General features: G+C 50.9%; 9 protein-coding genes across 9 annotated transcripts; 6 read left to right on the top strand and 3 right to left on the bottom strand.

The window, feature by feature from the left end:
- Positions 1-228: 228 nt before the first annotated feature.
- Positions 229-1474, top strand: APUU_11343A (putative transsulfuration enzyme family protein; the record flags this gene model as incomplete). Its single annotated transcript, XM_041697246.1, has 2 exons — positions 229-384; positions 437-1474. 2 exons carry the CDS (start codon positions 229-231, stop codon positions 1472-1474), a joined length of 1194 nt encoding a protein of 397 aa, XP_041550709.1.
- A 1314-nt stretch (positions 1475-2788) lies between these two features.
- Positions 2789-3731, top strand: APUU_11342A (uncharacterized protein; the record flags this gene model as incomplete). Its single annotated transcript, XM_041697235.1, has 3 exons — positions 2789-2827; positions 2912-3209; positions 3307-3731. 3 exons carry the CDS (start codon positions 2789-2791, stop codon positions 3729-3731), a joined length of 762 nt encoding a protein of 253 aa, XP_041550708.1.
- Positions 3732-8129: 4398 nt separating this feature from the next.
- Positions 8130-10796, top strand: APUU_11341A (putative cell wall proline rich protein; the record flags this gene model as incomplete). Its single annotated transcript, XM_041697224.1, has 1 exon — positions 8130-10796. The coding sequence occupies one exon, from the start codon at positions 8130-8132 to the stop codon at positions 10794-10796; it is 2667 nt and encodes an 888-aa protein (XP_041550707.1).
- A 1280-nt stretch (positions 10797-12076) lies between these two features.
- APUU_11340A (25S rRNA (uracil2843-N3)-methyltransferase) lies at positions 12077-13420 on the top strand (the record flags this gene model as incomplete). The annotated part of the gene is made up of 1 exon (XM_041697213.1): positions 12077-13420. The coding sequence occupies one exon, from the start codon at positions 12077-12079 to the stop codon at positions 13418-13420; it is 1344 nt and encodes a 447-aa protein (XP_041550706.1).
- Positions 13421-13506: 86 nt separating this feature from the next.
- Positions 13507-13767, bottom strand: APUU_11339S (uncharacterized protein; the record flags this gene model as incomplete). Its single annotated transcript, XM_041697201.1, has 1 exon — positions 13507-13767. The coding sequence occupies one exon, from the start codon at positions 13765-13767 to the stop codon at positions 13507-13509; it is 261 nt and encodes an 86-aa protein (XP_041550705.1).
- A 398-nt stretch (positions 13768-14165) lies between these two features.
- phb1 (prohibitin subunit PHB1) lies at positions 14166-15074 on the bottom strand (the record flags this gene model as incomplete). The annotated part of the gene is made up of 2 exons (XM_041697190.1): positions 14166-14684; positions 14751-15074. 2 exons carry the CDS (start codon positions 15072-15074, stop codon positions 14166-14168), a joined length of 843 nt encoding a protein of 280 aa, XP_041550704.1.
- Positions 15075-15320: 246 nt separating this feature from the next.
- Positions 15321-16066, top strand: APUU_11337A (ubiquinol--cytochrome-c reductase subunit 8; the record flags this gene model as incomplete). Its single annotated transcript, XM_041697179.1, has 4 exons — positions 15321-15352; positions 15526-15551; positions 15733-15910; positions 16012-16066. The coding sequence occupies 4 exons, from the start codon at positions 15321-15323 to the stop codon at positions 16064-16066; spliced, it is 291 nt and encodes a 96-aa protein (XP_041550703.1).
- A 640-nt stretch (positions 16067-16706) lies between these two features.
- SPE3 (spermidine synthase) lies at positions 16707-18290 on the top strand (the record flags this gene model as incomplete). The annotated part of the gene is made up of 5 exons (XM_041697168.1): positions 16707-16881; positions 17052-17232; positions 17294-17441; positions 17525-17762; positions 18010-18290. The coding sequence occupies 5 exons, from the start codon at positions 16707-16709 to the stop codon at positions 18288-18290; spliced, it is 1023 nt and encodes a 340-aa protein (XP_041550702.1).
- A 556-nt stretch (positions 18291-18846) lies between these two features.
- Positions 18847-21434, bottom strand: tktA (transketolase tktA; the record flags this gene model as incomplete). The annotated part of the gene is made up of 6 exons (XM_041697157.1): positions 18847-18960; positions 19026-20389; positions 20457-20751; positions 20808-20892; positions 20948-21090; positions 21381-21434. 6 exons carry the CDS (start codon positions 21432-21434, stop codon positions 18847-18849), a joined length of 2055 nt encoding a protein of 684 aa, XP_041550701.1.
- Between the last annotated feature and the right edge of the window lie 99 nt (positions 21435-21533).

Below are 21533 nucleotides of genomic sequence, written 5' to 3'. Positions count from 1 at the left end.
GTAATGTATACCCAGTTGACGTGGGCGCTCGATTGATGTCGAGTTCCATTTTGGGAAGTTGCGAGGAGTGGGGCTGACTGAAGAAATCCCACGAGCGTTCCACGGTTGAACGGCCTAAGCTCAGTCTAGAAGGCGTATAAATAAAGTACAACGTAGAAAGTTCAACTCAAAAAGTCTTTAACCACTCCAATTTAGAAGTAACTCTACTCTTCATCCTAGTGCTCGAAAATGGCACCATCAAATATTCACCACCCCTCGACAAACGCCCTGCATGCCGACGACTACTTAAACTTGGTCACGGACGTGGCGCCCCCAATCCACTTATCTACAACTTTCAGATTCCCCAAAGAGCCTGAGAACCTGATTCCATCTGAAGACCCCGTGGTGCGTGTCGAACTTCTGTCCAGCAGAGAGTTCTGTATTGACAATGTTACAGGAAGAGTTTGACGGAAAGAACTACGTATATTCCCGAGAATTCGCGCCCAATGCCACGCGATTCGAAGCTGTGCTTTCGTCGCTGCTAAAAGGCCATGCCGTGAGCTACACGACTGGACTAGCTGCGCTGCATGCCGCACTCATTTTATTAAACCCTCGACACGTCTCTGTGGGAGAGGGGTACCATGGCACCCACGAGGTCATTTCAGTTATATCCCGTCTTTCAGGTCTGGAAAAGCTTCCTCTGGACTGTTCAGCAGAAAGCCTAGGAGAAGGCGATGTGGTCATCCTCGAAACCCCGGTGAATCCCCTGGGGACTGCATTCAGCATCAAGGAGTTCGCGGAAAAGGCTCATTCAAGAGGAGCGTATCTTATTGTCGATAGCACATTTGCGCCTCCGTCGTTGCAGGACCCCTTCCTGTGGGGTGCAGACATTGTGATGCACTCAGGATCTAAGTACTTCGGCGGTCACAGTGATCTTCTATGTGGAGTGCTTGCGGTGAAGCGCAGAGACTGGCAGAAGAAGCTTATAGAGGACCGGTTGGCCCTGGGGAATGTTATGGGTAACATGGAGAGTTGGCTTGCTCTCCGTAGCCTACGGACCTTGGATGTTCGAGTGCAGCGAGCAAGCGAGAGCTCAGGAAAGTTGGTTGGGTGGTTAAACAAGGCTCTATCTGCAGCTACACCGGGGCCCAACAGCGAGGAACACCTTGTGCGGACGGTTCTGCAGAACATTCATCATGCCAGTCTTCAGGACGAGCCTTGGCTACTGGAGCAGATGCCCAATGGCTTTGGCCCAGTTTTCTCGATTGTCTTGCAGAGTGAAGATTTAGCTCGGGTTTTACCAAGCAAACTGGCTTTGTTTCAGCATGCAACAAGCCTGGGTGGTGTTGAATCCCTCATCGAGTGGCGCGCGTTGTCGGATTCTCGGGTGGATAGAAAGTTATTGAGGGTTAGTGTTGGGTTAGAAAACTGGGAAGACTTGAAGAACGATTTGCTTCAAGGATTCAAGTCGCTAGTCGAGAAGCAGGGCCAATAATATTAGGATAATTAATATTTGGATACCTCGGAATGACAGTTTATTCTAGACTCATGGTGATCGAACGGAGGGTGGTAATTCTATGTAGCTTCTGTTTATTAGGTTGTTTCCAAAAGCTTCTGTTAGAGCCCTTCGAGACATCAGTTCCCGCGGTCGTACTGAGAAACCAAACTCCCTGGGGCTTCTCCGCATAGTACCGGGCCGCCAGGGCGCAATATAGTCACCACTTCTTCTACTTCTTCTTTTGCTGGCACATGGGAGCACTGCCTGGATAGCTCGCTTCAAACCATGTGAGGTCCCAGTCATGGCCAAGCTGCAGGTGCTGCAAGAGCTTTGTCGTGGAAGTGGTGTTTCGGTGGATGCGGGGTCCCAGCCTGCAATCTTTAGCGGTGGGGGTAATTCACCCCAGCTAAGTTAGCTAACAGTGGGGGAATTGACGACCGATTGTTCATAATGGTCACATTGGTGTCCTCGGCTATGTTGCCCTGTACTGTCCCGTTCGCAGGTTTGCCTAGGTACCTTCACCGTATCGAGTGCATAGCTGTATCATACTTACCCCGCCTTCAAACACCGGCATCAAGTCAGGCTAAATCATCAGATAGAATGCTCAGCGTCTTCGTCAAAATCGCGGCTACAAACGTAAGAGGAGTATAAATAAACACGTCCGCGGGGTGGCAGGGATGCATTACGGGCGGCGCATTTGAGTTTTTCTATGTTGACCGCTACCACAGAGACGCATCAGCCTTGGGAAAAGGCCGCAGCGTGAGATGTCGTCATCTTCTCCAGGAGAGACACAACACTGATCTCCCTGATTCATCTGTGGTTGTTGTTCAATCGACCAAGACTAAGAGTGGCTTTGGTCGCTTTGTTGATCACTCATGGGGTCACCTGAGGAACAAGCCTTCAAAACAGACGGGGCAGATTGACCGCCTTCCTAGCAGCAACCCGCCCTGGCAGAAACGGGTCGATCTCAGCCGAGGAACTAAGCCTAAAGTAGTTGGTCACAAGCAAAGTAGCGGCGCGTGATTATCGCTGGCTGAAGGAAGAACATTGAAGGGCCCGCCGAGGAGTTCATCCAAAGCCAGGGAGCACTTCTACGTCCTAAATACTCAGTCTGAGGTTGCGCGCCTCTCTTTTCATTTCTGCTACTCAGAATAATCTCCCTTGAGGATGAATGCAATCTACAGGTCTTAGCAACTTTCTCGGTCAAAACTCCACCGAGAAAGCTGGGGAACCTCATCCGCTACCCACCTTTTCTCTCATAACTCTGCGCCTCAGCGGTGGAAACCCCTGTTCTCCCGCGAGCACGCCATCATGGACCAGTCTGATCTCAATACACAACACACGAGGGAGGTCGGTGCTTACCCTCCCACGCAGCGATCTTCATCCCTCCATCCACCTCTGCACGAACCAACATATTCTGATTCACCGCATCAGGCGACCATGCCTCGCCAGGAACCCCCGCAGCCGCATGCCAACGAAGTAACCCCGATAGTGAGCCACGACAGCTCGCAACGGCGACGGTATAACTCGACCGAGAATGTCCTGAGAGGCCCGGATGCGGGGCATGGTAAATTTTCGACAGGTCAGGGCTCCAGGGCTCAAAGCCGACGAAACTCGGGGCTGGCGGGTTCCGATGAACCCAAAGCGCCCTGGTACTCTCGGATCGCGGACAGATATGGTAGTTTAGAGCTGGAGAATAAGGGGAGCGTTGCTCGCGATCATCTTGCTTTAGGTGCGTCGAGCTTTTTTCGAGACTGTCCATTTGACTTTCCCTGCCCATCCCATTCCCGTGACGCCCGGACGTGTTAACAGTGGACTTCTTTTTGTAGAACGAACATTTCTCGCGTGGCTGCGAACTTCGCTAGCATTTGCGTCCATTGGGATCGCAGTGACACAACTCTTTCGCCTGAGTAATACTTCAACGCAAACCCAAGACAGTATAGAGATTGCATCCGACAGTGTATCTTCACTGCTACCATCTGACTACGATGGTCCCGCAATCATAAGGATATCAGACACCTCTGAGCGGCTTCGCAGTTTAGGAAAGCCGCTAGGCACAACGTTCCTTGGGGTCGCGATACTCATTCTCTTGGTTGGTTTCCATCGCTACTTTGAGAGCCAATACTGGATTATCCGAGGCAAGTTCCCGGCCAGTCGCGGCAGTATCGCCCTTATAGCCTTTGTAGCTGGTGCTTTGATTGTAGCAGCGCTGGCTGTCATCATCGCTATCTCTCCTGGCGCCCGTGAAAATTAAACGGCGAGCCATGCAGTACTCTCAGGGCTACTGCACAATTACTTGTGATGCGCCTTTATCGGGCTAGAAGGCTTCAATTTGAGCCCTGTGATCTTTCCGAAGGATTAAGATTGGTTCAGGACTCGAGGTACGCCATTTCCACGTTTTTTTCTTCGTTTTTGCTTTATGTTCTTTTTTGTTTTCTTGCTTGCGTTTTGAGCCATTGTATGATTACTATTTCAGATCTCGTTGACTGGGAGGGATATTGATTCCACTTTATGTGCATAGTCATAGGGAGCCTGGAGTGAAGGTAGGGGCTCGTCTGATGTTATAGGCCATATATAGCATAACTACGTAGGTAGCTGGACTTCGTATCAGTACTTTGAATAAACAATGTAACCTAGAACTTCCCAGCGGATATTGTAGTCGATAGGCCATGCTAGGCCTAGTACCAGGTAAACTCAACGAGTGCCTGAAAGCCATCGGTTAATCTCAGTTAACGTTTCCAACACGTGCAACCTTGACTGATGTCTCAGCTGAACCAGGTGAGGTCTCAAACCCTGAGTCACCTACAACTGTAAGGCCGCCGGTAGGGCTGAAAGCGTTCAACGAATGAGCAGGAGCTGCCAGCACCTTAATACGACACAAGGGGAGGCCTGAAAGATTGGCGATTCCCCTCAGGAAGCACTCCAGCAGATACCCTTGTCAATATTCGGGATTGAAATGAACCACTGTTTCACTCAAGCCAAGTAAGTGGTGGTAGGGCAACGAACTTTGATGGTGAGACAAGCGCCCCTCAAACCATGGTTGAGATGTTAACGTCTCCGGTCTGAGGTCCTCGGTAGCGCCGAACCACAAACTGCTTAGCTCGATGGTATCTGACATCATGATCTGAAGGAGAGAGGCCAGAGAACGCAGGGCGCGAGTTTTGAATGGTTGACTCGACACGTCCTGGTGGGGATTGATCTGAGCCAGTTCGTCGAGTCTTCTGGAACTTGATTATTCCCGTTGGGAGCTGAACCATGGTTCGCGAATACCTGTCGGATTACAGCGTACGAAGTACGGTAAGTCAATATTTTCTCCGCAGGCCGCACGGGAGAAGCAAGGGCGTTGAATAAGGTCCGGGTTTTACGGTTATAATTAGTATTACACTGCAGGGAGACTGACTGTGTGCTGTTCTTGCGCGGGGGCAGGGGTGGCAAAGGACGGAGTTGACTTGCGGTGGCTGCTGAGGGGGGAAAGGGGGTGAATAGCGCAAGATCTATGATGAATAAATCTTGTCCGACATGGGACTGACTCAGTCCCCTTGCAGCGTGCATTTGACGATGATGACGGATGTAAAGAATTTTCAGGCCGGTCTGATTCTCAATAGGGCAGAGAACGGTTAGGGTTGAGCAGTAGTACGAGGAATAGGTGTTGATAACTGGCCACTTGCAATCCTGACCGGGTCCCGCCCGAGCACTGCGGACTCTGGTGTCGTTAGATCACGAGGGAATTGTTTATAACATGATCACCACATTAACAGTGCCAGGTCAGCGAGATGTGTCACAACATATTCAACCAATTGGACAAAGAGATTTTTTCTGTGCCTGCAGCAGATCAAGTCGCGCAGACAAGAGCCTGGAGGGTTCTCAAGTAAAACGCATGTGCTTCGAAGTTGCAAGTTGTTAATCCGAAAAAGGCAATAGCTGGATCGCCCAGCCAAGGTCATTTCGGTATCTCGGATGGTTGCTGGAAGGAAGTGACACTAAGCTTGGCAGGGATCGGATGCAGCGCCTATCTCCATAATCACGGCCTGGCAAGGCCGCAAGGGAGACTCAGCTCTCTCCTGTCAAGCGGTCAGCCTCCAGGAGACAAAGTATCAAGCCCCAGGGGTTTGGCGGGTGCCATTATCCAGTCCAAGCTTTTTGGCCATCATGCTGTCGTTCGTGAGATAAGCCCCCCGAGTCGAATCCTGCGATATTCACTCCACCATGAACCGCTACCGATAATCAATTGGATGGAGTTTTATCCGGAGGATTGCAGTCACTTGCGGCCGCAATCGCCACTGCATAATAACGTTGAAACGCACTGATATGGCCTGCATGATCAAGTAGCCAATAGATTTGTAGAAGGGCGATTCGTGATCTCGCAGGGTCAATTTAGTTTGGCCCGGGCGCTTTCAAAACTGCAAGCCGGTGCCAACTGTCAGTTGTGAATGACAGCGCCAGAAGTAAAGCCCGAAGATAGGTCCCAGCCGTCCAGGTGCAGTCCCTTGGCCGGGAAAAGGTTCCATTTGCGACGGGTCAGACGAGAGTGTGAGAGGCTTGACTCGGACTTGAACGAAGGCTGCGAGGAGGTGGCTGAGATTGCCCTCAATTCGATCAATTGATTGCTCAAAGTCATAATCACGTGGGCAGGTCGCACCGACCGGGTCCGAAGGCTTCGGACCTCCAAGCCTGATGAATTCGTATTGATTATTGAAGTCAAGTCAAATCGAAGGGCCATCAATATTCAATAATAGTAATACGTACGTACCGACGGATGGAGAACAAAGGGAGGCCCCATCGTCAGCCATGATACACCCTCCCCGAGTCACCCCACAAGCACAGGTACTCTTTGGGTCTTTGACACAAGTTACAACTATTAATATCTGTTTCAACGTGAGGATTGGATGATCTCTACTTCTCCGGATTTAGTCCTCTCCTTTCTTCGTCTGCACCAACGTCAGCTTGAGCGCCCATCATGGCGTTGACTCCTGCCGATCAAGCAGATGAAGCCATGCTGGCTGTTGCTTTTGCGAGCGGGGCGTCATCAGAGAGATTGCCAGGGTGGAGAGTTCACCTCAGCGCTAAGAAATTAAAGGTGGGGCGGTCTCTTCTCCACCGGACCAAGCGAGATTTCGACTCCGCTGCTGGAGGGCATGATTGGCCTGCGTCTCAGGTACGCCCGCTGAGTGTGCTGATGCCTGGCGTTTTTCTCCGGATTCAAAGACAATGGAAGTCAACCGAGAGCCAAAACAGCTAACCATCCGCAGTCACAATCTCAAATTGGCCGCCGTGGGAGCCACTGTGGGCGAACTGTCATGCAAGTCTTCACACCAGGCTGGCTTGGCTCGCTCGTCAAGTCTTGCTATCCCTGCTAGGTACGGTTCTGTTATTTCGATAAGCCGCCCCCATTGGACAGGTAACATCCATGTCTTGAATCCCCCATTGTTCAATAATCAATACCCAAATCCGGAACCGAAGTCCTTCAAGTCCATGCTCCATATCACATTGTATTATCCTCTCCAACCTCGATGTGGTGGCGAGTCCCCATAGTCATGACGTCCATACTCCATACTGTTTCCAAACACCACAGGCAGGTCCAGGCCAAGAGAGGCGGGAAGTGTGGCTCAATAATATCTCGCGGTATACCCTCCATGTCCTCTGGGGTGGTGAAGGAAGTTCAGCTGTTCAATTCACGTTCCCCGTAAACAAATACAAACTAGTGCTTAGCAGCAGACTTTAAACATGGACGATGGCGATAACAAGGCCAAGCCAGGCGCGGTACAAGCCGGTACAAGGACCCATCCTGGATAGTTCATTTATCGTCATTTCCCGGCGGCTCTGACTGGCGGAGGGCCGATCGAAATAGAGCTGATGATACCGCTTGTACTGGGGCGTATGAGCGAGAGCCAATCAGTCATGTTGCCCATACGATGGTTGCTCCCGTGCTGTAAACCTAGTGTAAACGGAGGGAAACCACGAGAGTACACGGCCTCAGGCACTCCACTACCTCCATTCTTCTGCTCCTCTAACACCTCGATTGAGCCTTTCCTCTCCTTCCTTCAACCTCATCCTCCATCCTCCCCTCTTCCTCTCCTCCCTTTCTCTCCTTCCTTTTCTTCGATTTTGCTTCGCTTCTTTCGCTTTCTTTATTAGCCTCCGTTTTCGACACATCCGCCCAGTCTATATTCTTCGCCGTCGTGGCCCGTTCCGTGGCCGTCCACTCCTTAATATCGTCCCTGCTTGAGATTCGCACCTGCTTGTCAATTTTCAATACATTCTCTCTCGCCCTCGCCCTATTCGCCGTATGACTCGATAGGTTTACTCGAATTAGCGGAACAACCGGCGGTACCGTTTTTCGCTTCTTTTCGCTTCTCCCCTCGGATCTAGAGAATTTTGCCGTTCTCATTCTCGGGGTTGCGGTCGGTGTTTACCCTAGAGCACCCGTACTTGGTTTAAGGGAAACCGATGTTATCTCTGCGGATTTAAAGACCTCCAGACGAACTTGGGCTTTCCAGTCACTGGAGGGGAAGTCACGTTGGTCTGGAGGTCCTACGTTTGGATCACTACCAACCACCAGGTATCACTACCTGCCAACAGATCCCGATTGATCTGGAAATCGGCACCTCGAGGTTGGCGCTGTTTGAGTGTTTTGGTACAACTACCTTGAATAATGGCGTCGATTTCTCTACCTCTGCAACCCCAGCCCGCCTCATCGCTGCCCCATTACTTCGATTCGGCTGATCTAACCCCTAACCTACACCGGCGTAATCAAACCATGTCTACACCTCTCCCTAATCCACCATTCGTTTTTCCGGCACAAGATCCAGATGACACACACAATCCAGATTCAGTGACCATGACAAACGACCGGCCTGCCCTTCCCTCATTCTCGTTCAACCCGGGATCGTCGGGATCGAACCAGGCGCCGGCGCCTGCGCCAGCCCCTTCCACGAATCGAATGAGTGGACATCGTCGGCGATACAGTGAGTTTGTTGGTGGTGAACAGATGGTTACACCTGGAGATGCCACTGCTGGCCAGACGAACGAAGAGGCTTCGACGGCACCTGCAAAGTTACCCCCGCCTGGACCTGGTTTCGGTGGAGGGAACCGCCGCCGACACGCTCACAGGCGCTCAGCGGCTATTTCAAGCGTTGATTTGACGGCCATTTCCAATGCCCTTGACTTGAAATCTTCTACCGAGAGCGCACCATCTACGCCAGCGGATTTAATACGAGAGCGTAGGCATTCTCATGACCCGACTCGACCCATGTCACATTCAGCGACAACCCTTCCTCGACTCACTCCCCCAGCCTCGCCGCAAATAGTGGTAGATGGGGTATGCTCAAGTTCTCCAAAGTCGACTGAGCGGCGACCTTCGAATCCGCTCCTTTCCACCGAAGTCCTGCCCGATGTTCCTGAAACAGAGGATGCAGTACGGCCGGTCGTCTCTGCTAGAAAGAGCGAAACCGTGATGCCTTTTCCCAAAGCTGATTCTCCATCTGGCCCCCAAAAACCCAGACCTAGGCCAAGGACCGCAGATGCGTCTTTGATGCTCGAATTGACTGGAAACGGCATTACAGATAGCTCATCGCCTACAAAACGACCGAACTCTGCGGCAGGGCATTCCCGTTCTCACAAAAGCATGTCCTCTGGCCTCCTCACTACAGCCATGAGGAAGAGCCACATTGAGGATGACGGGACTGAACCTAGGCAGTCTTCTGATGATGATTCCGATATGAGTGGAGACGACATCGATGAGCTATCGAGTTCCCCGCCTTCCGTTTCGAAAAGAAAGACCAAGGCCAAGAAGAGGCAGAAGAAGGTTCGGTCTTGGGCTGGTTCCCTTTTGATTAGGAATAAAGGGAAAACCCATGACTCGAAGGACAACTCAGAGAAGAAGTCCAAGCCTGTTCGCCCTCCTGCGCTCACTAGAACAAACTCAGATTTCGGTTCCGGCTTAGATGTGGAATTTGATGACGATAATATTGTCGTTATTCGGACACCCACCAACCCCACGCATCCAGAGGCCCAACACGATTCTGACGAGGTTGAGTCATGGGCATCTTTGGAGGATGCATGGAAACCAAGGAGCTTTTACGAGCAAACCACCGCCCCCAATACTACTGCAAGTCCTGTGATTGACTTGGACGCAGCTTTAGGGCCATTTAATACCCCTGATATGCGTACCAGTAATGCTCCGGAAAGTGGCTTCTCAGCAGCAACCAAGCGAATGTATAGCGGTGGGCGAAGGGGGGAGTTTATTGGCCCAGAGATGCGGTACCATCGACGAGCTGAAAGTGCTCCAGAAATGCCTCCGTTTGATCGCGCATTCCTTGGAAGCCACCGATTCCCAACTACCTCATCCCTGGAGAATCCAGACGTCTTCTATGAAGAAGAAGAAGATGCTTTCCTTGCAGCCACTAGTGAATCTGGTAACGACAACGATGAACACCCGCAAGATCAAGCCACTCGTACAGAACCCAAGGATAACCAGTCAGAAGACAGCGTGGAGAGCTCTGATACTTTGACCCGGCAACCCGCTGATGTGCCTGTTGGCGAAGACAGTGCCGGTTTTGGGATCCAGAAAGCTGCTGCACACGACGCAACACCCGCTCCTGGTGCATCTCCGGCTTGTCAAGAACTCTCCAGGCCCGCCGAGCAACGTTTCTACACAGGTCAAACTCAGAAGTCATCAACGTCGTTTTCTCTACGCCCGAAAACGCCGATCGAAGCATTCAGACACGAGGAATGGCAAAGCAGGATACCCGTCCCTCCTAGTCCTGAGATCTCTCCTCGATTCTTACCTGCCGACCATCGGCCCGTGACCTCACCCACTGAACTTTCCGCGATTCCTCCATTCTCCCTCCATGGGGGTTGCTCCCTACCAAATTCATCCTTTCCATCACCTGACTTTACTGTCTCGTCGGAGCCTCCGCGCTCAATCACCACATCGTCAACACTCGATCCATTCCCCCATGCGTCTGTGGAAGATGTGCCTTCACTAACTAGTAGCGCATCTACGATGACGAATACGTTCAATCGCTTTTCTGCAACGTTTTTCCCTCGCCCTCGCATGTCGACAGAACGGGCAGCATCGTTCTCTGCTGCCGTTCATCGTCGCTCCAGTCAACCTAGCTCCAAGAGATCGAGCCTTGCGAGTCTCTCTAAGCTTGTCGTCGGCCCGCACGCCGAAAGGAGCAAACTGAGTCACGAGGAGAAGCCACCAGGCGACGAGCCTGAGAAGGCTAAGAAAAAGGGCCGTCGAATCAGCCGCCTGATGCATTTCTGGAGAATGAAGGACAAAGAAAAGCAGAATGAACCAACTGTTCAAAATTAGCCGCGGTCACGATGAAATGCTGTTTCGGAAAACAATCGACATCTGTACATAGTATCCCGATTATGATTTCTTTTCGACATGGCCCTGATGGTGCCATACCTCGAACCCTACTACTTTCTCCATGTTACTTCTCTCTTCTTTGCTCTACTTTCCCTCTCGCTCTTTTCTTTCTTTTCTTTTTTTATTTTCTTTTCCAATCGGTCCACCTTCTGTTGTTGGGATACCTGACGAATCTCTTTTCTTGGTATGTTATTTCAAGCGTAAGGGTATGATACTTCTTCATTGTTCTTGTCTCTCTCTATGGCCGGTTGCACTATGTGATAAACCATCTGTTACAAATGTTGTTTCTATCTGTTTGAGCTCATTTTTCTTCCTACAATCCTTTGTTTAATCATCCTTCTCTACTCTCATTTGCAACCTTCTCGAGCCGGTTTTTTATCGGCAGTGACTGCATCGGAACCTGGTGTCTTTTCCTGGCCCGCTTGGAGGTGAATTAGTTAGCTTGAAGTTAGGATTGGCCATGGGCCATTTACAAGACAATAAATTCTACATTCTGTCTTGAATGAAGTGCATAAGTAGTAATTACCACAAACCCAAGTCAACGTAGCCGATGAGCTCGGTGGAAGCTGAGGGAGATTGTGTTCTCGCCGACTCGGTTTATCGGCACTCACTAAATCCAATGCACACAGCCCTCCGTCCTCAATAGCAAAGCAAACAAAGGTATAAAAGGACCAGGAAAAACCGAGTGCCGGATGAGGAAAGACCTTGTTATCCAACTTCACAAGCAAAAACAAAAAAAAATCGACGACTATGTCGATAGGAGTATTCCAAAGATTGAAGAGTAGGGTATTTTGCGTGGCCCACGGCCATCTCTGGTAAAAGGCAAGAAATGGATTCTGAGCTAGGCCCACACACCCGTCACCAATGCTTCTCCGTTTTCTGTCTTATATACCAGCAGTAACGGCTCTGGTTCGATTCCCGCCCAATGCACTCACTGCTTTCTTCTTTTCCTCGCCCCTCCGCTATTAAAAATAATTCATTGATGCAGATAGCATCATTTGATCTATACAGTATCGGATTGGTCTCGATTCACTTTCTTTATCCTTTTCTCTCCTGATCTGCGCAAGCGTAGATCATTCCAATAAGTTGTCTATTATATTTCGCCTTATATATAACGGGTTGACTGTCCTTGGCCGATTACAGACATATAACAGTTTGGCCAAATTCCTCCACCATATACATGGCCAAATTCCAACAAAATATATAAATAAATACAAGAAATGGCACCACAAAAATCAAACAGCAGCCGCAAACCCACAAAGGACGATAGCAAGAGACCAGACAAGAAACCTCTTCCTCGCCGCCAAGTTCAAGACCAAAATCGACCGCAGAGACAGCAGAATGACTCCGGCGCTGAAAATCAAAACGAAAAAAATCAGATTGACATATCTGACTCAATTCCGATAACTCTGCAACAGATTCTCCTGAATGTATTCAAGTCCGCTCTGCTCTCATCGCCACATTCATCTTCAGAATCCCAAGATCCTGCTGCAGAGGAGCCTCTGGACATCAAGACCCTTATCCAGACCATCAAATCGCACCTGTATAATCGGGACTTTGATTCTGCTTTTGCGGATGCTGATGAAGGGTTGCTTAGGGCTTATGCCTTGAGATGGAGTGCGGCGAGAGCGTTGGGCTATGCGGGGCTGTTTAAGTCTATGTTCAAGGTTTTGATGGAGGATGAAGCTAGGAATTCTGGCAAGGGCTCTGCGCTTCACCCAGCTCATGTGGTCTGTATTGGTGGTGGTGCAGGCGCAGAGATTGTTGCGCTTTCAGCGGCGTGGAGGGATTTGATGGATGAAGGGACTATACTTGGGTCCCAGAAGGGACTGTCAGATGCCTTTGAAGCCGTTTCTCTAAGTGACAAGCACGGCGGCCAAGGGGATGAGTCCACAAGAAAATCCGAACAGTTACAAACGCCACCTACCTCGTCTTCTAGTCTTTCAATAACAGCCGTCGACATTGCCGACTGGTCTGCTGTTGTGAGACGCTTATCCTCCACCATCCTATCACCCTCAGTCCCAGGCTCAAAGTCACATCCCTCCCCTCTTCTTGCAAACGGCCAACAACAAGATACAACAACTGACAGTATTTTAAATGTCGACTTCAAACGCCTTGACGTACTATCATTATCGGACGCAGAGCTAGCCTCGCTATTCCACTCCACTCAACCATCTTCATCCACCCACACCAACATGGTCACCCTAATGTTCACGCTAAACGAACTCTTCTCAACATCCATGCCCAAAGCGACAGCGTTCCTTCTCAGAACCACCGACCTCCTACAGCCGGGCACGCTCCTGTTAGTTGTCGACAGCCCCGGCAGTTACTCGACTCTGAAACTCGGTAAGGGAGGCAGCGCAGGAGCTCAGGAGCGGCAATATCCGATGAAGTTCCTGCTTGATCATGCGCTGCTTTCTGTTACGAAGGGGAGCTGGGAAAGGGTGTACTCGCAGGATTCGAGATGGTGGAGGAGAGATGCGGCTAGGTTGTGGTATGATGTTGGAGAGGGCGCTGGATTGGAGGATATGAGGTTCCAGATCCATGTTTATCGGAGGCTGTGATAATAAGCATATCTATATATCTATATATAGGATGTATAATGAGGCCTGGGCCTATGTACTATGATACGAACCCAGCGAAGTGGTATCTACCGGCTCACTATCTTCTCCAAGTACAGCGTCTCCCCAGCTCCCACGCTGCTGCTCTCAACCTCCTCATCCCAAGGCGAAACCTGCACCCAGGTATCCTTCGCGGCTGGATTGTCCTCAGCCTTTTGCAACGCATCCCACCCATCCTGGCCCTTTAGCCCTGCAATTCTCTCACCCGAAATAATAACTACAAGCCTCCCCTGATCCAGCGGCAACTCCCTCACATCCACCTCAACCTGTCCTTGGCCCCCTTCCTTCATTTTCCATAGCGTTTAGTAGCTACCCGTGGGACGCGGATGCTGACAATTGCTTAGTGTGTATACACTGGTGTACGCTCCGGCTATTGGTAGTGAACAGAAGCGAGCGACAATTTGGACTTAAATTAGCCCATTCCATAGTTTGGATGTCGAGTCATGGAGTTACCGTAGAGCCGGATCAAGAACGGGGACAGCAGGGAATTAGTTTGGGATTTTCGTTGTAGAGAGGAAAGGTGGTATGCTATTGCTACATTTCATAGAGAGGAAGGAACACCAGCCAGCTGCAACGATTCGCCATGGTGCCATGCACGCCCAGCTCCAACCAAGATAGGGTAAAAATCACAATTAGTCGCATAAAAAAATACATATGAGATCAGTTTTATTCAAACTCGCGCACCCCTTTAACTCCTAAGCCCCAGGAGAAGACTTGTGCTCTTTCCGCCCTCCTTGCTTTCACCTCCCGGCAAATATGTGACATTCGGGTTGCTGGCGAGGGTGTTCGCAATGTCCTTGCTGGCTTCGATACGACGGATTTCGATCAGACCGTTTCCAGCCTTGGCGACGGCCTTGCTGATGATGTCGGCACTCCCGGCTTCACCCTCAGCGCGGATGACGTTGGCCTGGCGCTCCTGCTCGGCCTTCTCGACGATGAAGCGGGCTCGCTCGGCATCCTGTTGCGCGATCTGTTTCTGTTCGACGGCGCGCGTGAACTCCTTTCCGAAGGTCATGTGGGTGATGGAGACATCCTCAAGGGCGATGTTGAATTGCGAAGCTCGCTTCAACAGGTCTGTACGGATACGGTTTGAGACAGCCTCACGCTGGGTGATGAGTTCGGCTGCGTCGAACTGGGCGACAATGGATTTGAGGACTTCGTTTCCGATAGAAGGCAGGACACGTTCATCGTAGTCGGTACCATAAGACTAAATACACAGAGAAAAAGGATGGTTAGTCAAGGAAAAGAACGGTCGCGATGGATATGGACGAACCTGGTAGATGGCTGGCAGCTTCGGGACCTCCGGACGGTGCAGGACTCGCAGAGTCAAGCTGACCATCTGCAAATCCTTACTTCCGGTGGTGGTGGAGATGTTACGAGGCTTGGTGCGAACATCGTAGATAATAGCTCTCTGCAACCAGGGAACCAAGAAATGCGTGCCTTCGTTGACGACCTTCTCCTGCACACCAGACAACCTGTCGAAGATGACGGCTCGAGTTCCACCCTTGACATCGTACAGGGAAGCGTTGACGGCCATGGCGCCCACCGCTAATGGGACAGCCAGGCGCTGAATGTTGTAGAGACCGTTAGCCGCCATGATTATGAGTTGTGGAGGGCCGGCGTGGAGTTGTTTGACTTGAAGAGCTGGATGAGAGCTTTCTGATGATGTTGCGGGCGGGCTTTTCGAGCCTGTCCAAATCCGGACTAGCGCGACCTCCCTCAACTTCCGCCGTTTTGGCCCGAGACCGAAACGAACGTCGATTCTTCCTCCTCACCGTCATATCTCGTCCTTTTCTCTACGTCGCGTCTCCGGAAATCCTTCGTTTCGCTTCTTACATTCACAATGGGTGGTCACTTGGATCCTAAGAATGGCGTGTGAGTTTTTCCACATCTCTTTCGGTGCCTACTCGAGGGATACCCCGGGGTGCTCGGGTGATTACCACGACATCGTCCCACTGGGATACTACCCTTATTACTATCTCGGATGAATTTTTTGCTCTCGAACTGCGCATTTATATTGCTGAAATACTGACTGTGGTGTGTTATAGCTACATGGGCAACTGGGGTGACATGGGTATGTCTCTTCTATCACAGACCCCTACGCAACGAATGCGACCACCTCGCTATAGGGACAAGCGCAGGCAATTCCAGCCAATGGCCCTATTATAGCGCTTCTGTCGACTCAAGTTGCTTCTGGATCACATCCGAATGACCAGAGCAGTGGAAAACGTGTATACTAATTCAGATGATTCTAGGTTGCTCAACCCCCCAGCGCATCACAACCTACTCCGTCTCTCCCAACCGTCAGCGTCCCCTTGCCGGTGCTGGTCACGCCGCCATTTTCAACACCTTCCGCCGTTTCAGATACCAGGCTCTCTACGTTATTCCTCCCTTCGTTGCTGCCTACGCTGTCATGAACTGGGCTATTGAGCGGTACGCATAACCTTGAGATTCCACGCACCCTGGAAACTATTTTATGTGGAGCACGCTATAATAGAAGAGCCACTTGGCTAACTTTCGTTTCTACGATATAGCAACGAGTACCTGAACTCCAAGCCCGGCCGTCTTCTCGAGGGTGGTGACGAGTAAATGTTTCGCTTGGTTGAAAAGAATGGTTGATGGCGATACACCGTTGCTTATGTAGGAGGTATACAGAGCAAGCAGTTGTGATTATGATTGCACTGTACAGTAACTAGAAGCAATCGAACGAATTGCAATTTCATTTGTCTGAGTCTATTTTGCGAAGGTGTATTGAGCGGCGACTTTAAATTGGAGTGGAGTTTCGTAGTGGTTTGATTACTCCGTCAACTTTAGAATCGCATTCCAATGGAGTACCCAAATATAACTCCTCAAAACTATGACTGATTCAAGCTTGGTCAACGAATATGGAGGAGTTCTCGGCGCGAGTCCTTCCTCTTTCGGACGAGATAGAAACGGGTTTTGGTATTTACACTCAATCATAAGTGCAAGGCAAGGAAAACGAGGGATCGGATGAACAGAATGACATCTTGCTAACTACCAATAGAGGATGCTAATTGCTACTTACCAATTGATGTCCTATTCATCCAAATCGAAGAAGGTAAGCCTGAATTGATATGGTCTCACTGGGTAGAAAGGAGAAACCCACCCAATGCTGCGCTGGGAAAACTCTGTAACTTAAATACCCAACTGTGACGCCCGATAAAATACACATCCATTTTCTCGTTCCCCCCACTCTGAATGAATCTGCATGCGCTCAACTCTTCCAGTCTCGTTCTTCTCTCGCTTTTCCTCATCTTCAGCTACCTTTCTGTCACTCCGTTCTATTTCTTCGCGCCGCCCTGTCATTCTCTCCTCTTATCTTCGCCCTCTCCGGTCTTTAACCTCCATCACAATGAGCGAGATCACTCACCCCACCATCAAGGGTATGTAGATTCCCACCTCTACCCAACCCTACCCCGCCGTGAGTCTCTAGGACGACGGCTATCATGGATTTTTCAATTCCCGCTCATTGTCTTGCTTGGGTGTTGAGCATAATCACCAATCGCATCTTGATTAAATTTACATCCTTGAACTAACCTCATTTCCGATACAGATGGCTGGTTCTCCGAGCAGTCCGAGATGTGGCCCGGCCAGGCCATGAACCTCAAGGTGAACCAGATCCTCCACCACGAGGAGTCCAAATACCAGGACGTCCTCGTTTTCGAGAGCAGCGACTACGGCACCGTTCTTGTCCTTGACAACGTCATTCAATGCACCGAGCGTGACGAGTTCTCGTATGATCTCTTCCCCACGCAAACGATATCCACACCGAGAGACTGATGGTGTCGCATCTAGCTACCAGGAGATGATCACCCACCTCGCCATGAACGCCCACCCTAACCCTAAGAAGGTTCTCGTCATTGGCGGCGGTGACGGTGGTGTCCTCCGTGAGGTCGTCAAGCACGAGACCGTGGAGGAAGCTATTCTGTGTGACATTGATGAGGTAACGAAAACCGACCTGACGGGCCCACGGCCTCATTTATGTTTGCAATTGGTCACCAGGCTTACGGGTTTTTGATTATCTAGGCTGTCATCCGTGTCTCCAAGAAGTACCTCCCCGGCATGAGCATCGGCTTCCAGCACCCCAACGTCAAGGTCCACATTGGTGATGGATTCGAGTTCCTGAAGCAGCGCCAGAACGAGTTCGATGTTATCATTACCGACAGCTCCGACCCCGAGGGTCCCGCTGAGAGCCTCTTCCAGAAGCCCTACTTTGAGCTTCTCAGAGACGCCCTGCGTGATGGAGGTGTCATCACCACCCAAGGTTGTTCGTCGCCTTTCTTTTTTCTCTGCCTCCTCTACCTCTTTAATATCTTCTTGATTTCTCGTCTCCTTATAGTTATATTAACCTTCCTGCCCACGTTTCTTCCCTTCTCACACTCTTTCGCCCGCTTCCTATATATTTATCTCTTCTATAGTCCTTTGGATATAAAGTACCCAGGCTAACCGAATCACGTCTCAAACCACCCGCTTTACGGGATCGGTTTGGGTTCGTTATTTATCCATTACAGCCGAGAACCAATGGCTTCACCTTCCTCTGATCGCAAACCTCAAGAAGTCCTGCAAGGAGGTCTTCCCCGCCGCCGAATACGCCTACACCACCATCCCCACCTACCCCTCCGGCCAGATCGGCTTCATGGTCTGCTGCAAGGATGGCTCTCGCAACCTCAAGGAGCCCATCCGCTCCTGGTCTCGCGAGGAGGAGGAGCGTCTGTGCCGCTACTATAACCAGGACATCCACCGCGCTAGCTTCGTGCTTCCCAACTTTGCTCGCAAGGCTTTGGACGCTTAGATTCAGCTGAAGATAAGGACCTTTTTTCTTTTCTTCTGCTTTGTTTAAAAAGAATACCAATTGAATTTCCTCTACCTGTGAATGCCTATCTCTATTTCAATGCGTGCAGATTTTGCGGACATGGGGTCGATAATGATCTATGATGAATATAACCAAAGGAACCCTCCGAAGCTACACCACCACATTTGGTGCTACGGTTAACTTGTACTTGATGCAGACGTACATATTCCATTCTAGAGTGGAAAAAGGTGTTTTGTACTTAACAGGATATCTACAAAAACATAACAATCTGAAAGGATTGAAATGGTAATCATTTTTAAGCAGATCTCTCTAAATCTACCAGAAATTGCCTAACCATGAATGAAATTCAATGGCGGCTTTTCACTCTTCTCAAAAGGAAATTCGTAGTACATTAAACCAAGGGTGCCACCACTCGGGGTTTCTCTCCGTATGGCAGTTTTCCCATCCCATAACCCATGTAAAAACTCGTAGCCGGAAAAAGAAAAAAAACAACGACAAAAAGAAAACGGGATTCATGACGCTAGAAACAAGACGTCTACAGAATCTGCTGGAAGGCACGGTTGATGGGCGACCGGACGGGGACACCCTTGTAGAAGTCAATGGTGGCAAGAGCGCGCTTGCTGACGCCCTCAGGAGTGAACTCGAATTTCTAAGGAGAAAAAAGTCAGTACATGAAAATATTCAAAGGTGTTATCCCGATTAGGTTGGACTTACAGCGTAGACCTCCTTGTAAGGTCCAGAGGCACCGAAGCGGTTCAGGCCGAACTGCTCGTGAGAGTAGCGCTCCCAGCCCATGGTAGAGCAAACCTCGACGGAGAGGACGGGGATACCGTCGGGGAGAACCTTGAGCTTGTACTCCTTGTCCTGAGCATCGAAGACCTCGAAGCAGGGCACGGAGACAACGCGAGCAACAACGCCGTGGTTCTTCTGCAGGTAAGTAGCAGCGTCGAGACAGATGCTGACTTCGGAACCAGTGGAGATGATGGTGACAGTGGCGTTAGGAGCCTCAAGAACGGGGTAAGCACCCTTAAGAGCAGCCTCAATGCTGGAGTGCTCGAGCTGGGGCAGGTTCTGGCGAGTGAGAGCCAAGATGGAGGGTGTGTGCTTAGCAGTCAGGGCAGAGTAGTAAGCAGCACTGGTCTCGTTACCATCTGCAGGGCGCCAGACCATGCAGTTGGGGAGAGCACGGAAGTGAGCCAGGGTCTCAATAGGCTGGTGGGTAGGGCCATCCTCACCCAGACCGATGGAGTCGTGGGTAGCGACGTGAATGACACGAACGCGAGAGAGGGCAGAGAGACGGACGGCACCGGCAGCGTAAGAGACGAAGTTCAAGAAGGTACCAGAAGCAGGGATGACGGTACCATAGGCAGCGAGACCGTTCATGATAGCAGCCATGGCGTGCTCACGGACACCGTAGCGGAGATAACGGCCAGACCATTCACCAATTCCATACTCAGGAGGCTGGAAGTCAACAGCAGCCTTCCAGCGGGTGTTGTTGGAGCCAGTCAGATCGGCGGAGCCAGACAGAAGCTCGGGGATGACCGAGTAGATCTTCTCGAGGACAGCCTCGGAGAGCTTACGAGAGGCAATGGCGGGGTCGGAAGGCTTGTAGACGGGGAGGGACTTCTCCCAGCCCTCAGGAAGCTTGCCGGAGAGACGGCGGGTGAGGTCAGAGTGCTCCTGGGGGAATTCACTGGCATACTTTTGGAGGAGCTGGTTCCACTCCTGCTCCTGAGCAGCACCCTCATCAGCGTGCTTGTGGTAGAGGTCATAGACCTTCTGGGGAACAACAAAGCTCTGGGAAGGGTCGAAACCGAAGAGCTGCTTAACGCCCTCAATGTCGTCGGCCTTGAGGGGGTTACCGTGGACACCACCAGTGCCCTGAAGCTTGGAGCCGAAACCAATGGTGGTGGTCAGGCGGATCATAGTGGGCTTGTCCTTGACGGACTGGGCCTCCTTGATGGCAGCCTCGATGCCCTCAAGGTCTCGGTCACCGTCCTTGACCCAAACGACGTGCCAGCCGTAGGCCTCAAAGCGCTTACTGACGTCCTCAGTGAAAGCGCACTTGGTGTCACCATCTATAAGAATACCAAATTAGCAAAAGCACTTCTTTGTCAACGACTACAAGAACAGCGGCCGACTCACCAATGGAAATGTGGTTGTCATCGTAGATACCAATCAGGTTACCGAGCTTCAAGTGACCAGCCGTGGAGGCGGCCTCGCTGGCAATACCCTCCATAGCACAGCCATCACCGAAGTAGACATATGTGTAGTTGTCGAAGAGGTTGTAGCCGGGCTTGTTGAACACACCACCGCTGTGAGCCTGGGCAATGGCCAGACCAACAGCGTTGGCGAAACCCTGACCGAGGGGACCAGTGGTCACCTCAATGCCGGGGGTGTCGTGAGCCTCGGGGTGACCGGGAGTGATGCTGTCGAGTTGCTAGAACAGCTTTGATTAGCCAATAGTTAAGCCGCTATAGGCAAGGTAAAGCTTACACGGAAAGCCTTGATGTCATCCAAGGACACAGCGTATCCGAAAAGGTGAAGGAGAGCATATTGGAGCATGCAGCCGTGGCCGTTACTGTAGCAAACCGATTAGCAGAGATCTTGCTGGCTTGGACACGCGGGCTTCTTACGAGAGGACAAAGCGATCACGGTTGGCCCAGTCGGGGTTCTTGGGGTTGAACTTCATGAACTTGTTGAAGAGAACGTGGGACACGGGGGCCATGCCCATTGGGGCACCGGGGTGGCCGGAGTTCGCCTTAGCGGTGGCATCGACCTGGAATGTTATTAGTAAAAAATCGCAACAATTGTACAACGAAGCAATAAAAGCGCATCCCTCTACGGCCGCAGCTCGGGCCACAAAAAATGAGATAGCAGTTCCGAAAGTCCTTCCAAAGCTCGCCTGAAGCTCGCTGGATTGGGTTTATCGGCTGTAGGACAAATCGGAGTCTCATTTCCGCGACCTCGAGCTCTACAAACACCGAAGGCGCGTTGGAAGACCAAAGAGCGGGGTAGACAGTGAACGAGATGAGAAGCAAAGAGAAAGGAGAACAATCAAAGACATACCGCGAGAAGACGGATGGTGTTGATGGCCAATTGGTCTAGATCGGTGTAACCCATGATGGCGGTTATCTGTTGAGGGCGAGAAGATCTGGTTAGAGAGCTCTGTTGAGATGTTGAGGAAGGAGAGCGGTACTTTTTTCGAGGATCAAACAAACC

The sequence above is a fragment of the Aspergillus puulaauensis genome, chromosome 1, assembly GCF_016861865.1.
Source record: "Aspergillus puulaauensis MK2 DNA, chromosome 1, nearly complete sequence".
Lineage (NCBI taxonomy): Eukaryota > Fungi > Ascomycota > Eurotiomycetes > Eurotiales > Aspergillaceae > Aspergillus > Aspergillus puulaauensis.
The sequence above is the reverse complement of the archived record's forward strand: the minus strand, read 5'-3'. Positions and strand labels throughout refer to the sequence as shown.